Source organism: Vipera ursinii, assembly GCF_947247035.1.
Source record: "Vipera ursinii genome assembly, chromosome: 4".
Lineage (NCBI taxonomy): Eukaryota > Metazoa > Chordata > Lepidosauria > Squamata > Viperidae > Vipera > Vipera ursinii.
Window position 1 is genome coordinate 66,616,312 of NC_139514.1, and position 15,761 is coordinate 66,632,072.

At 38.0% G+C, this 15,761-nt stretch overlaps 1 protein-coding gene across 3 annotated transcripts in view; it reads left to right on the forward strand.

Annotated features, from left to right (window-relative positions):
- The window catches only part of SH3KBP1 (SH3 domain containing kinase binding protein 1), a 147,477-nt gene that overhangs the window by 95,814 nt on the left and 35,902 nt on the right, over nucleotides 1-15,761 (forward strand). For all 3 annotated transcript variants that reach the window (XM_083362944.1, XM_083362945.1, XM_083362946.1), the window contains 5 exons: nucleotides 3,559-3,653; nucleotides 8,733-8,834; nucleotides 9,138-9,186; nucleotides 11,266-11,346; nucleotides 13,300-13,462. In XM_083362944.1, the coding sequence (XP_083219070.1) occupies nucleotides 3,559-3,653; nucleotides 8,733-8,834; nucleotides 9,138-9,186; nucleotides 11,266-11,346; nucleotides 13,300-13,462 (490 nt within the window). The remainder of the gene's footprint in view (nucleotides 1-3,558; nucleotides 3,654-8,732; nucleotides 8,835-9,137; nucleotides 9,187-11,265; nucleotides 11,347-13,299; nucleotides 13,463-15,761) is intronic.

Consider the following 15,761-nt stretch of genomic DNA (forward strand, 5'->3'; position numbering starts at 1 on the left):
GAAACAAGTGGGAAATAATGAAAAAACCTCCTTAGCTCAAATGTGTAATGTCATGGGATCATGTGACTACTGCCTGTACCAGGCAAAAATCACAACTTCTTTACGGAGACATTGAGAACTACATCCTCAAAGGCTGATAACAAACTAAGCAAACAGCTGGTTCAGTTTGTAAAAATATACTAAACATACTATGGCTAAGAACACTATAATACTGTATTCACTACTAAGATAACAGAACCATGCATTTCAATCTTAATTTTTTCTGTTGATGATTCTGTCACTTCTGATTCTGAATGGCAGCACAAGGCATCTCTTACAAATAGTTTAATCTTTGTGAAATGCAAAGTTTGGATATGGGGGATTGCCTCTTTCCTAGGACTGTGATAGGGTGACTGACTGACTTTGTGCCTAAGACAGGTGTCTTCTGTTTTCTAGCCTGGGGCCAAACTGGCTAGAGCACCAAACTGGCTCTTTTCCTTATAGTTAGTTGATTCCTAAATTACCAGTTAAATGTATTGAATATAATTTTTAACTGAAAGAGGGACATAGTATTACGGTATAATAGTATGTTGTTATTTTTGTATAGTGGTCTGATTATCATTTCCATTTGGGTTTTTTGTTTTATTGTTTATTTACTTATTTCCCACCTTTATTATTTTTTATAAATAATAAACTCAAGACAGTAAACATATCCAACACACATGCCTTCTCCTATTTTCCCCACAATAACAAACCTGTGAGGTGAGTTGGGATGAGAGAAAGTGGCTGGCCCAAGGTCACCCAGCTAGCTTTCATGGCTAAGGTAGGACTTGAACTCACAGTCTCTTGCTTTCTAGCCTGGTGCCTTAGCCACATGACCTAACCGGCTCTAATAATTTCTACATATTCTACATTTGATCCTGGGAATCTAAATCCAAAATACCTTTTTGTTCTAATGCAATAATCTAGTGCACAGCCATGTAGTACATGTAAGGAATGCAAAGGTACTGTTTAAAGTGACAAAAGGATTTGGAATATCCCTTTGATTTCATTTTCCATGTTAAGTTCACCTTAAGAATTCTGACCAATGGCCAATAATTTCATTTTTCACTGAGATGAGCTTTCCCGTCTTCATACTTCTTATGTTCTAGACTCCCAGGTAATTGTCTCTTTGCAGTTTTGGATTTTTATATATATATATGTCAACATCAATATCAACAATTAAACATCCCAAAGACTTTACAGTGTATTGTCAATCATTTTATATTTTCTATCCATGTGGTTTTCTTGGCAAAATACAGTGGTGATTTACCATTACCTTTTCCCATACAATATGATTTGATGCTTTTGCCATTATTACTAAGTATGTGTAAGGATTTTATTTAAATGAGCCCAAACTCACTGTAGCAACCCAGAACAGCAGAAAAAGGGAAATGGACATCTATACAACACATTCCAACAAAATGGATACCCGCGCAACTTCATTGAAAAGTCCATGACCACTCAACCTGATACAGCACAACCGACATAAACCCTAAAAAGAATTACACTGCCATACATCAAGAATATAAGTCCCATAAATAAATATCTCAGAAACTGCAAATAGACTGTTACAACCACATGGAATCAGTGTAGCACATAAGCCAACTAAAGCCCTTCAAAACATACTAAGTAACCCCAAAGATCCAGAAACCCAAGAAGAAAAAACAGGAGTCATCTACAACATACAGTGTAAGAACTGCAAAAACCACTATGTAGGACAAACAGGCAGAAGACTGGCAGAACGCATCCATGAACACCAACTGGCAGTCAAAGGCATGATGAAAATTCTTTTAATTTCACAACATATAGACAGCTTAGCCATAATTTCAATTGGGAAAATGTGACAATCCTAAGGTAAAAGGTAAACGTTCCCCCACACATGCGTGCTAGTCGTTTCCGACTCTAGGGGCCGGTGCTCATCTCCGTTTCAAAGCCGAAGAGCCAGCGCTTGTCCAAGGACGTCTCCGTGGTCATGTGGCTGGCATGACTAGACGCCAAAGGCGCACGGAACGCTGTTACAATCCTAGACCAGGCCAAATCCAAAAATGCCAGGGAATTTCTAGAAGCCTGGCACTCTGACAAATCAGGCATCAGTAGACATATAGACATTAACAACATCTATAGATTATGCAAAAGAGACGATCAACCAGTCCAAAAGAGAAAAAGACTCCAGCACTTCTCCACTAGTAATCAGCACTCAGATCAGCATAGATCAGACATGTCAAACTTGCGACATCACGTGATGTCACGAAACATATCGGGACAGTTTTGCCATTGCCAGCAATCCGGATGACGCGTTCAGCCCACAAGCCGGCAGTTTGACACCCCTGGCATAGATTAACTCTAAGGTCACCTTCAGACCAACAATCAAGTAAGCAATAACCCAATCAAGAAACTGCCACAAAGCCATTAGTAAACAAGATAGGCAAGAGACCAAAATATAAACAGATAGCAAACAGCACTCCTTACTAGCACTAAAGATGTTACCTAGTTAGGGTAATGAAATGTCTGCAAGAAAACAAGCAAGCTCAGAGAGCACCAAAGATCCCTCATTACTAAGTATGTTCCACTGGATTGCTGTTGCCTAATATAAATGCCTGTATGTTTCAGCTTGGCAGCTAACATGACCTTCATGTTTTGGGTGACTATACTGAGATTACATACTCTTGGTATACCCTCCCAGTATTCTTCACTCATCCTACTGCCACCCCTATAATAAGCAGCACAGCATGATGTGGGGTCGGGTATCTATGATACTAACCTGCAAATGCAGGCAGTGGCATTTATCTCAAAAATAGATAAAGCTATGACTAGTAGTAATGGGCTGTGGGAATAACCTTGAGGAACACAAAGAAGAGCCATAGCCAAGACAGTGGTTAGGTAGGATAAATCTGAAGCCAAAGCAGAAATGTAATTTGAGAAAAAACTCACATTTGACCCATTCTAGTTTTCTTGTACATAAAGGGAAAGAGGAGCACTTACAGATTTGTAAGATTCTGTTAATGTAACCCTATGGTAATAATAGTTTAGTATTTATAACTTTGGCTTCCAAATCTGGTCTACCTTAAAATGCTAAGGCTTGTTGTGAATACTTTTAAGAATATGAACTGAAAACACATATTTAAAGTGCATTTTTTTCTTTTTTTTCTTTAAAATTTGGACTGTTGCATGCTTTTATTCTCATATTAAATGGGATAACATGGTTAACTTCTTAAGAATGTGGGTGTATTTATATTCTTCTTTATATAAACCAGAATATTCATAAAAGTATTGGAGAAACTCTCCCACTTTCTATTTATAAAGATTCTTCCTCATAGCATCAAATTCAGGAAGAGAGCAGTATTGCCATAAAACAAGGTTTAACAAAACATTTCCAACTAGTGTTGTAGCTAATGGCTATTTCTGCTAAAATCTTTATTACTGTTTATTGAAAGCTATTTTAATATAGTTCTAATTCTTGACCTAGCAAGTTTTATTTCTTCACATTTACTTCTGAAATTGGTGAAATGTATTGAAATGCACCACTTTTCCTTTTAGTGAAGGAGTATTGCAAAGTTATATTTCCTTATGAAGCACAGAATGAAGATGAGTTGACAATCAAAGAAGGTGATATTGTTACTCTTGTCAATAAGGTAATTATACTCTTTGTTTACAGTCGTACCATTTTATAGAAAAACACTGTACTGGATGAACTAATCAAACTGAGTACTTAGTTTGAGCATGACACCTAATGTTTAGGGTGGGTTGTTTCAAAAGAGCTGATATAATAAGAAAATATCACAGTGCCCAAAGTGAGACTGGTTGAACTTCATTTCTTTATGCATTACAAACAAGTAATTGAACTCTGCCATATGGAAGAACCATTAGTTTGCAGCTAAGTATATTACTTAGTTGGAAGAATTTTGTTGCTTTTAAAATAAAATGTGGAATTAATTAGCTAATAATTTATTATAGGAATCTAAAACAGCCTATCAAACCAATTCTTTTAATACATATTAAATGTAAGGTAAAACTAAAAAGTATTTTCAAGCTATATATTTCAATATTAATTTATTTCCTCTCTTTATCTCAAGAGACAATTGGGACTTTTCTAGTCTGAAAAGTTTAAAAATCCAATTCAAAAAGAAAGCTGAGCAAATAAGCATAAAGCTGAAATTATGGACTCCATAATTAAATTATGCAATTTGTGTTATTTGACTTCTATAGCTGAGGAGTAGAAGGTGACCAATATAACTGTAATTGTTAAGAAGGGTTCATGGGGAGATCCAGGAAATTATAGGCTTGTCAGCTTAACATCTACCCAGGGAAGATAGTGGAAATTGCCATAAAGATAAAATTGCCAAACATTTGGAGACACAAATCTTACTCAAGGATACCCAACATGGCTTCAATAAGGGAAGATTAATGAATCTATTAGAGCTTTTTAAAGATGTTGATAAACATTTAGATAAGAACAAGCCATTAGACATCATCTAGCCTTTGATAAAGTTCCTTGTCAATGACTTATCAATAAGTTTAGTAATCATGGAATAAAAGGGCAGGTTGTCTTGGGCATAAGCAGTGGCTAAAGACCTAGAGGAAATTCAGAGAAGGGCAGCTAAGATGATGATGAGGAAAAGTTGCCTTGGAGCTTTTTAGTTTAGAAAGGAGGCGATTGAGGGGGGGATGTGATTGAGGTACACAAAATTATGCATTGTGTGGTTAAAGTGGACAAAAAAGGTTATTTTATCTTTCTCAGAAAACTAGGACCAGATGTTACCCAAAGAAATGGCATCTTGGAAGAAACAGTATAAATAGATGATTGTGCATTATGCAATGCGTAATTAAATTGCGCTACGATGAGATGTGATGCTGGCTACCAGCCTGGCTGGCTTAAAAAAAATTAGACTGACTCATGGAAGTCTTAGAGATCAATAGCTATTAGCTGTAAGGACAATGTGACTGCTTCTGAATGACATTTGTTGGGATACTAGTTAACTTCCTAGGGCAAGTTGCTGGCCACAGTGAGAACAGGCTGCAAAAAAAAAGCAAAAACAAAACTAAATCTCCACTATCCACCAGTGACAACCATCAATTAAGCATGAATTAAATTATAAACCTTGATCTTAAAGAATTCTAAACCTACAACTTTGTTTTGGATACCAGAATTGAATGGAGGACTCATTTGTATGCACCTGCACCTGAGGGCAGGACAAGAAGCAATGGAAGGAAACTGACCAAAGAGAGAAGCAACCTAGAACTAAGGAGAAATTTTCTGATAGTTAGAACAATTAATCAGTGGAACAACCTGCCTCCAGTAGCCGTGAACGCTCCAACACTGTTTTAAGAAGAGACTAGACAACCATTTGTCTGAAATTGTATAGGGTTTCCTGCTGAGGGCCACATTAGCATTGTGGTTAGCGTGGGGGGTAGGGTGTTCCTTCCTTTCTTTTTTCCTCCCACCCTGCCTCCCTCCTTCTCATTCCCATCTCCTTCCTGCTTGCCTGCCTGCCTGCGCTGATCCTGGAGCTTCTGCTGAGCCCTGACAGCTGATCCACACTTCTGCAGGGCTGTCTGGGCTCAGCAGAAGCGCCAGGATCAGCACTGGGCTCCAGCTGATCAGAGCTTCTGGGTGGCTCAGCAGAAGCGCCAGGATCAGTGTTGGGCTCCAGCTGATCGGCACTTCTTTGGGGCTCAGCGGAAACGCCAGGATCAATGCTGGGCTCCAGCTGATTGGTGCTTCTTTGGGGCTCAGCAGAAGTGCCAGGATCAATGCTGGGCTCCAGCTGATCGGCGCTTCTTTGGAGCTCAGCAGAAGTGCCAATCAACTATAGCTGCATGCGCCAATCCTGGGGTTTCTGCCGAGCCTTCATAGCTCTGCAGAAGTGCATGCCAATCCTGGGGCTCTTTCCCAACTTGCTGACTCGCTCTTTCCCCGAAAACACACCGCTCACTTGCTCTTTTCCCGAAAAAAGCTCGCTCACTCACGCTTCCTTCAAAAACAGGCTGCTCGCTCGCTTGCCCTTCCTCTGAAAACAGGCTGCTTGCTCTGTTTCCTCACTGCTTTTCTAAGAAAAACCTCTGCACTTTTTACTCTTTCTCTCCCTCTCCCACCAAAACCTGCCCCTTTTACACTTTCTCTTCTCTCTGCCCTCCATCTCCTTTTCTCTTCTGGGTGCGCTGGAAGCTTCAATTACTATGTTGCCATGTGTGCCAATCCTGGGGCTTCTCCCAAGCTCTGCAGCTCCAGCTGATCTCCTCTAGGTCTGTGCAGCACCTCTTTACCTGGTTCCCTCCCCCGCTACACTTGGCTGGGGGTCGCGTACCACCTGCCAGGTACTAAAGTACCACCTGGTGGTATGCGTACCACTGGTTGAAAAGCCCTGGTTAGAGAGTCAATTTGCTTGAGATTAAGATTCCAGGCTATGTTTGAAGATGAAGATGTGCCATCAAGTAGTTTTGGAGTTCTAGAAACCAAGTTTATCTTATCCCTGCATACACTTTTACAGATCAGTTTGACTACCTCAGGGGTGTCAAACTGCTGCCCTGTGGGTCAGATGCATCATAGCGAAACGCACCCACACCATTGCCAGCAATGACAAAAAAGTCACGAGATGTCACAACACGTCACGTGACGTTGCGAGTTTGACACCCCTGGACTACTTTATCTAGCATGCAGAGCTCCAAACAAGCCATTACATGGCAGCAAATAAATTGTTTCAAGTATTTATTTTCACCTTATAGTGATCAATCATAGTTATATTAGCTCCCATTTAGCACTTTTGGAGAGGAGGCAGAGAAACTACAAGGTGGCAGTAAATGGGGAAGATTTTTTTTTAAATCCCAGATATCCAGACATATATTTTCCTCTCCACTTTAAAATAATCATATTTTTATATTATAGTATGCTATCTGAAAGGTGTTTTTTGAAAAGCAACTGGACTTTATCTACCCTGATATCAACTGAGAGACAAACACTGCAGCAAATGGGAGATCGACCAGATTCCTAACCAAGTTAGCTGACAACTTTGTCATCCAAAAGGTAGAGGAGGGACCTTGGGAGTCCCAGTGGACGATTACTTAAATATGAGCCAGCAGTGTGTGGCAGCAGTCAAACAAAACTAATATAATCCTTGGTTGTATAAACAGAGGCATAGAATCAAAATAATGTGAAGTATTAGTACCACTTTATAAATCCTTAGAAAGACCACACGTGGAATACTGCATTCATTTTTGCTCACCACATTACAAAAAAGATGTTGAGACTTTGAAAAAAGTGCAAAGAAGAGTGACTAATATGATTAAAGTCCTAGAGACTAAAGCGTATTAAGAACCATTGCAGCATTTGGATTTGGCTAGTCGAGAGAAAAGAAGGACTAGGAGAACATGATAGATAGCAGTATTCCAGTATGTGAAAGGTTGTCACAAAGAGGAAGGGATCAACTTATTTTCCAAAGTATGAGAGGGCAGGACAAGAAATAATAGATGGAAATTAATCAAAGAGAGAAGCAATCTGGAATTAAGGAGAAATTTTCTAACAGTGAGGACAACTACCGTATTTTCTGGCATATAAGACAACATTTTAACCCATGAAAATCTTCTCAAAAGTCAGGGGTTGTCTTATACGCCGGGTGCTGAAACTTTAGGGACAGGGCTGGCTGGAAAACCTGGAGCGGATCTCCCATTTTGTCTGCGCAGGGAAAGCGGGACCAATTGGAGAAGAAGCTGCAGTCTTTGATTTTTTACAGGCTGGGGTCTGGGCGTCTTTCCTTCTAAAGTTGAAGAGCAACTGCAGTCTATCCCAACTTGAAAGGCAGGTGGGGAATGCAGCAACCAGAGCAGCTTTCTTAGCTCTAAGGACACATTTGACTCAGGAACTGGGCGGGCTGGCTGGAAAACCTGGAGTGGATCTCCCATTTGGTCTCCGCAGGGAAAGCTTTAGAGTGAATTAGGAAAAGTTTAATCCACTTGCACTGTTTTATGTTTACATGTTTGATGACAAACAGCCTTATATTTATAAGTGACAGTTTTCCTACTAAGTACCTGCATGTCATAAGCATTTGAATTAAAATTACCATATTAAAATCAAATCTGATGTTTTTTAATTTTTATTTGGTGTGCGTTGGAAGAGGGGTAGTCTTATACAGCGAGTATAGCCCAAACCCTATAATTTAACAGGAAATGTAGGGGGTCGTCTTATACGCCCAGTCGTCTTATACCCTGGAAAATACGGTAACCAGTGGAACAGCTTGCCGTCAGAAGTTGTGGGTGCTTCATCACTGGAGGTTTTTAAAAAGAGACTGGACAATCATTTGTCTGAAATTGTATAGGGTCTCCTGCTTGAGCAGGGGGTTGAATTAGAAGACATCCAAGGTCCCTTCCAGCTCTATTCTGATTGATTGATTGATTGATTAAGAGTTCTATAGCTAGATTCTGTAATGATGGGTTTACTTATTTTGTAATAATCCAATCTTTTACAAAATGAAGAATGAGAATGGCAGTAAGATCTTTCACATATTGGTAAGAACAGCACATTACATGTGGAGAAAATCCCACTTTCTGAAATAAGTGCTATGACTGTCTGGTCAAAATGGTTATAGAGGAATGTGATGTAAATATATCATAATAACTACTGATTCAAGGTATTTGTCTATTTATTATCAATGCACAAGAAAAAATAATCCTGATTTATAGAGTAATTGTCTTTCAATATACACTCTTATGTATCATAGGATTGTATTGATGCTGGCTGGTGGGAAGGAGAACTTAATGGTAGAAGAGGAGTATTCCCTGATAACTTTGTAAAACTATTACTTCCTGATTTTGAAAAAGAGGTAGGAGCAATTTGCCTATTATTATGAAGCAAATTAACTTTTACATCATTTACAAATGTTGCCCATCTAAATCACAATAAAACATAATTCATTTTTTAAAAAAATCACAATTAATGGAAATAACTGTGAAAACTATACAGTTTTATAAAATATAATCTGCATATTGGCATCCTAAAAATAATATCAAATATTTTTTTGATATTTGATAAATATTCATGTTTTTATGGTGTCATTTGCCTACCAGGTGCCACCTTTCATTTCTTTGTTAATAATATTTTATTTATTCATTTTCTTTTATTTTAGAGACCTAAAAAGCCTCCACCCCCTTCAGCTCCTTTCAAACAAGGATCAGGTAATTTACAGCATCAATAAATATGCTCTTAAATATATAACAATCTATTTGGTGTCTCTTAACAGGCTCTCAGCTACTGTATATACCATACCATGTTAAATGGTTAAATTGCAATTACAGGTACTCCTCACCTAGCATCCATTCAAAATTATAATGGACCTCCCCAGATCTATTTATATTCTGAACAGCTGCCCCCTCCACCACCACCACCCCTGCAGCCCTGTCATTGCTTGGCAGTTGGCTCAAATTTGCAACCATTTGTAGCATCCCACAGCCATGTAACCATGTTTTTTGTCAGTTTTCAGCATGTACTTCTGATTTCTGGAAAAACCTGCCCATTGATTATAATGGATTCATTTAACAACTGTGATGTCACTTAATAACTGCAATGTTTACTTAATGATAGCTTCAAAAAAGGCTTCACGTGACACCAGCTCATAACCCAAGGAATAAAAGAGAAGAAGTATGAAATAAATTCCTAAAACATTAGAATGTATAGGCACTGGAAAGACTAATGGACAAACAGCTGTAAATACACTATTCTCTGTATTTTAAATCTTACTTTATATGCATAATTATGATTATGAGTAAAGATTCATCCAAACTTGTAATAAATGTATACACCCTACATTCAAATGAATCAACTAAATTTGTCTGGAAGGATGTTTTGAGGAGACAGTTAAAAAGGACATTTGTGTATCCTAATAAACACAGGAAATATTCATTTAGGATGCTACACTTCATATATGAGTTGTGGAATTACAAAGACTTCTTTCACTTTAATTCTCTTGCTCCTGCAATAGGACAGATTATTTTAATTAAATTAGTCAATTTATAATATGAGGCATAAATATAATCATGAGCATTCTAGCTTCAGCTACAATAGAGATAAAATAAACCTTTGGCAATTCTGAAATATTGCTGAATTCACTTGTAGACTGACATCCGATAAGAATTATTATGATGGATTGTTGTCATATAAGCAAACCAAAGCAGTGAATCTCCTTTTCCTGTTAAGTGCCATAGCAGTGGTAATCACTTCTTATAATTTTAAATTTTGAAATCTACTCGATTTGATAGTTACTGTATCTGACACAATGAACCCACGTTTGTTGTTGTTAGTTGCGAAGTCATGTCCGACCCATCGTGACCCCATGGACAACGTTCCTCCAGGTGTTCCTGTCCTCTACCATCTTCTGGAGTCCATTTAGTCTCACGCCTACTGCTTCAGTGACTCCTTCCAGCCACCTCATTCTATCATCTCCTTCTTCTATTGCCCTCAATCTTTCCCAGCATTAGGCTCTTCTCCAGTGAGTCCTTCCTTCTCATTAGGTGGCCAAAGTATTTGAGTTTCAACTTCAGGATCTGGCCTTCTAAAGAGCAGTCAGAGTTGATCTCCTCTAGGGCTGACTGGTTTGAATGCCTTGCAGTCCAAGGGACTCACAGGAGTCTTCTCCAGCACCCTAGTTCAAAGGCCTCAATTCTTTGGCGCTCAGCCTTTCTTATGGTCCAACTTTCACAGCCATACATTGCAACTGGGAAGACCATAGCCTTGACTATACGCACTTTTGTTGGCAGGGTGATGCCTCTGCTTTTTAGTGTGCTGTCTAGATTTGCCATGGCTTTCCTCCCCAGGAGCAAGCGTCTTTTAATTTCTTGGCTGCAATCCCCTTCTGCGGTGATCTTGGAGCCCAGGAAAATAAAATCTGTCACTACCTCCATTTCTTCCCCATCTATTTGCCAGGAATTGAGAGGGCCGGATGCCATGATCTTGGTTTTCTTAATGTTAAGTTTCATGCCAACTTTTGCACTCTTCTTCATCCTTAACAAGAGGCTCTTTAGTTCCTCTTCACTTTCTGCCATTAGAGTGGTATCATCTGCATATCTTAGGTTGTTGATATGAACCCAACTTTAACAGAGTTTAATTGAAACTGAAATATTCCTAAATATAAATAGGTCTAGGTGTGTAATCCATAGAGAAACAGCCTATCACATTTTAAGTGAAAAACTACTAAATTAGCAGAGCAGAAAAAAATCTTTATTGTCTTTTTAAGTGTTTAATATTATGCTTTTTGATAGCTACTACAGACAGAAAGCATGAAATTAAAAAAGTTCCTCCTGAGAGGCCAGAATGTCTTCCTCATCGAATAGAAGAAAAAGGTAAGAATTGTAATTCTGTTTGAAAACCACCTTTATATCTCTATTTAAATCTTCCATCCAAGAAACAAATTGCATTTATGTCTTCTCGGTTCTAACTTTTTGATCAGAGACTCAGAAACACTGGTACAAAAATCTTTGTTATATATAATTTCTGGAACAGGAGTAAGGAAATTCCATACTGTGGTGGGTAGAAATTAACTTGTGAGTGTGACACATATGCCACCCGTTTTGTTGTGGCCCAAATTTCCCACTTGCATGATTACTTGTAAAATAAGTGACAGAAGCATCAGCAATGAAATAAGGTTCTGTGTGTTTCTCTTTTGTTTTATTTAAAACTGCATGTTATTTCTCTCTATATAAGAAAAACCCAAATGTTAGATGAAATATATGTAAGGCTTCTTGAGAACATCCAAGGCTATTCCAGTATAGAACTTTTGATTCTCCAGATATTGATCCAACAGAACCTTGATATAACCAGAAAAAACATGACTTCCATTCTAAAAAGCAAGCAAATGCTGTTGCTTTTGAAGCAGTATGGACAATTGATACCATCTGCATTATTATGTAATTTATAATTATTGGATCAATTTATGCAAATAATTAAATTTACTATTTAACTCTGCAAATGGAATAAAACATTACTTCAGATTGCAAATGAAGTCAGTTAGCTGTATTTGAATTTAATGTGCATTCAGACTTGACAGACATCCTTCCTTCCCTCCCACCCACTATTGGTCCATTAAATCATGAAATTCATCCAGTCATTAAATTGTGGTTCAAATATTAGATAATAATTTATAATATTTTAGAATATAAGAAAAATGGATGTAAACTACTTATACATTTCAGTTAAATTTCAAGAATTCCTTTATAATATTCTTAAATTGGGCAACGGTAGCAAGTTATTAAGATTCACATTTATTATTGTTGAAAATAACAATTTAAAATTTTTTTAGCATGCAGAAAATTAATTCTGTTTTTTAAAGTTATAAATGAAAAATGCAATTTGTTTATTAAAAATATACTAATAATTTAATAAAGACAAAAATGTCTGGATAGTGTACGTGGCAGACAGGAGAAAGCAGAATAGAAGAAAATGAATTGGAGAAAATCACAAAACACAAAGCTTTGCAAATAGAGGTAGAACAATTATGGCAAAAGAATGCAAAGATAGTACCAATAATGATAGATGCCTTTGATGGATTCCTAAAATATCTAGAGCAGACATGTCAAACACAATGCCCGGGGGCCAGATCCGGCCCGCGAAGTGGTTTCATGTGGCCCGCGAAGCCATCCTGGAAACAGTGAGGGAACGGCCCCCACTGCCTTGGCCCTGGCCCAGAGACCCTCTTCCTGCCAAAGACCCTCAGATCTGTCCCACTCCTGCCCAGGCCCCCATAGGCACCCTTGATGCGAACAATGTAGAGCTGGCCATGCCCACCCAGTAGGCCATATGCACTCTAGCCACGCCCACCCAGGCCACACCCACCCGGCCCCTTGAGGGCAACCGCAGTGTTGATGTGGCCCTCAATGAAATTGAGTTTGACACCCCTGATCTAGAGCATCATTTGAGCACCATCAGCATTGACAAAATCACCATCAGTCAATTGCAAAAGGCAGCTTAACTTGGCTTACATCCTGCAACAGTACCTTTAACGTTATCAAATAACATCTGCTATCGCAGGTCCTCAGGAAGGACTCAATAGATGGATAAAAATGCCAAATCCAGTCTAAACATCTAGATGACTGTTTGATGAACCATAATTTATTAAACTTGTATGCTGCCCAACTCTCAATGACTCTAGGCAGCTAACTATAATATACTTGCTGTGACAGTAAATCAATTGCTAGTTGTTTTTTTCTTTTTTCCTTTTGTTGGCTATTGTAGCTATTGTATATGATCATTCGGCTTAAAAATGTCTTTATTCTTTTGGATGGAAAATTGATTTGAAGAAAGACCAGAGAGAGAGCAAAAAATGTTAGATTTACAGAAGCCTTCTGTTCCTGCTATACCACCCAAGAAACCTCGACCACCAAAAACAAACTCTTTGAACAGACCTGGTACGCTGCCACCAAGAAGACCAGAAAGACCAGTTGTGCCTCTGATTCAAACAAGGTATTTGACCTCATCACTTGTTTTTAACTATAATGATTATCAATTGTCAAGTTGAGATCAATCTTTTTTTATTTTTCTGGTGCCCAAGTTAGTATTATCTCCTGCTGACTGCATGGATTAGTCCCTGCAGTTTTCTTGGCGAGGTTTTTCAGAAATAGTTTTCCTATTACCTCCTCCCTAGAGCTTTGAAAGAGTGACTGCTGGCCAAAGGTCATGTAGTTGGCTTTGTGCCTAAGCTAGTACTAGAACTCGGCTCTTTTATGACTCATGGACTTCAACTCCCAAAATTCCTGAGTCAGCATAGCTGATTCAGGATTTCTGGGAGTTGAAGTCCATGAATCATAAAAGAGCTGAGGTTGCCTACCCCTGCACTACACTGAATTGGTGCTCTTATCAACTCATTAATAACGACATAAGATTTTATTCAGGATGATCTGTTGTCAACTTGGCATTTTACATTTTTCTGTGGTGCATTCATTGCTGATGTTAATAGTTCATCCACCTTGCTGCCAGTCAATCTTTTCTTTTTTTTTACTTCCATTTCCCCCCCAGCATTATAGTCTTCTCAAGGGTGCTGAGGCTTCACAAAGTATATCCATAATATGGTAGTTTGAACCTGATCTTTAAACTATAAATGAAATAAAAAGTTGAGAAAAATTATCTTAATACAACTATAAAATACACAAGTTTATTTGTTATGATTTTATTGATTATTATAGCTCTTGTGAAAATTCTGGATTGATTTTTTTTGTTAGCCTTTTGTTTGTTTTCTTGGCTATCAGTATTATTCTCAACTCCAGGTTGAGAACCATCAATACTCTTTCTGTCCTACTTCTTCAAAATCCAATTATCTCACCAGTAGTGTTATAGGGAAAATCATTTTTGGCACGAATCTGATATTTCTAACTAAAACATTTGAATATCATTTCTAAAGCCTTCATGGCTACCAAGTATACATTGTGAACTACATTAATTACATTAAATATATAATGCAATAAGAAAGTGTTAAAATGTAATCTAATGTAGAGTTATACAGTACACATTACTTATTGTTTTCAGTTAGACTTTTTGTGATAAATGAGTATAGAATTCAACAGAGCTACCTTGAGGTAAGATGGCTAAAATTAATTAATTAATTAATTAATTAATTGCTTTGGTTCCTTTTGGGGTTTTACAAGATTCCTGTCTTTAGGAAAAGCAATTAAAAATTAATTAATAAAATAATTTTATAATTTATATAAATACCTTTAACAATCTTATTAAAAAGATGGCCAGCAAACATATTACTTTGCCACCTGTAATGTAAATAAATAATTTTGATTCATTTTATTATGATAATGGTCTCCATCATCAAATAAGACCAGCTGAACTTTTGTAGCAACTAAGATTTTTTTGAATTTTTTACTTATAAAACCATGTATAGGAGTATTAATGTGAAATAAACCTACTTCATATACCTGAAAATTTTCCAGGATGTAGAATATAACCAAATCTGATTGGTTATGGGTTATAAGCCTTTTTCCTAAGCATCCTCTGATTACTTTGTTCTGTTTGATAGAGATGATGACATAACAATCACTATATCTACTCAGAGGATTTCTGAAATTACCTAGGTTTAACTAATAGGCTCTGTCTGCCTCCATGAACATTAGGTATGTCTGTTGTTACTGATAATATTGGCATCATTTAAAAGTAAAACCAGTGCTAAATTAGCTTTTGTAGTATCAAAAAGGAAAGTGTCAGGCCTGAAATAATTGACATTGTCAAGACATGTTTATGGTTATTCAACTGACATTGATAAACACTGTTCTTTTTCTTGTAAGTACTACACCTGTTTCCCCCAAAATAAGACCAGGTCTTTTTTGCCTCCAAAAGAGGCACCAGGCCTTATTTTGGGGGAATATCTTTTATACTCACCTCTGGCACCAACAGCCCTGCCCAGCAGATCCACTTCTTCTGGGGCCAAAGGAGCAGCTTCATTCTACAGCTGCATTCCAGCCTGCATTTTGCAGTCAGGTCTTGACGGAGGGCCTATGCAGCTGAGTACCGATCTATGGGTTGAATCCATAGCTCAGTCCTCGGCTGCACAGGCCTTCTGGAAAGAACTGTGACTGAGAAATGCAAGCCTGGCTGTAGAAGACGCCACAGAAGAAGTGGGCCAGTGAGGAGAGGCCTCATTGCAAGGTAAGTAGGTGCAGGGCACATGGGGGAGATCCACACCCCTACCCCCACCCTAGCTTGACTTTTAGATGTGTGCCTCACCCCAAAACTGGGGCTTATTTTTGGGATAGGGCTTATA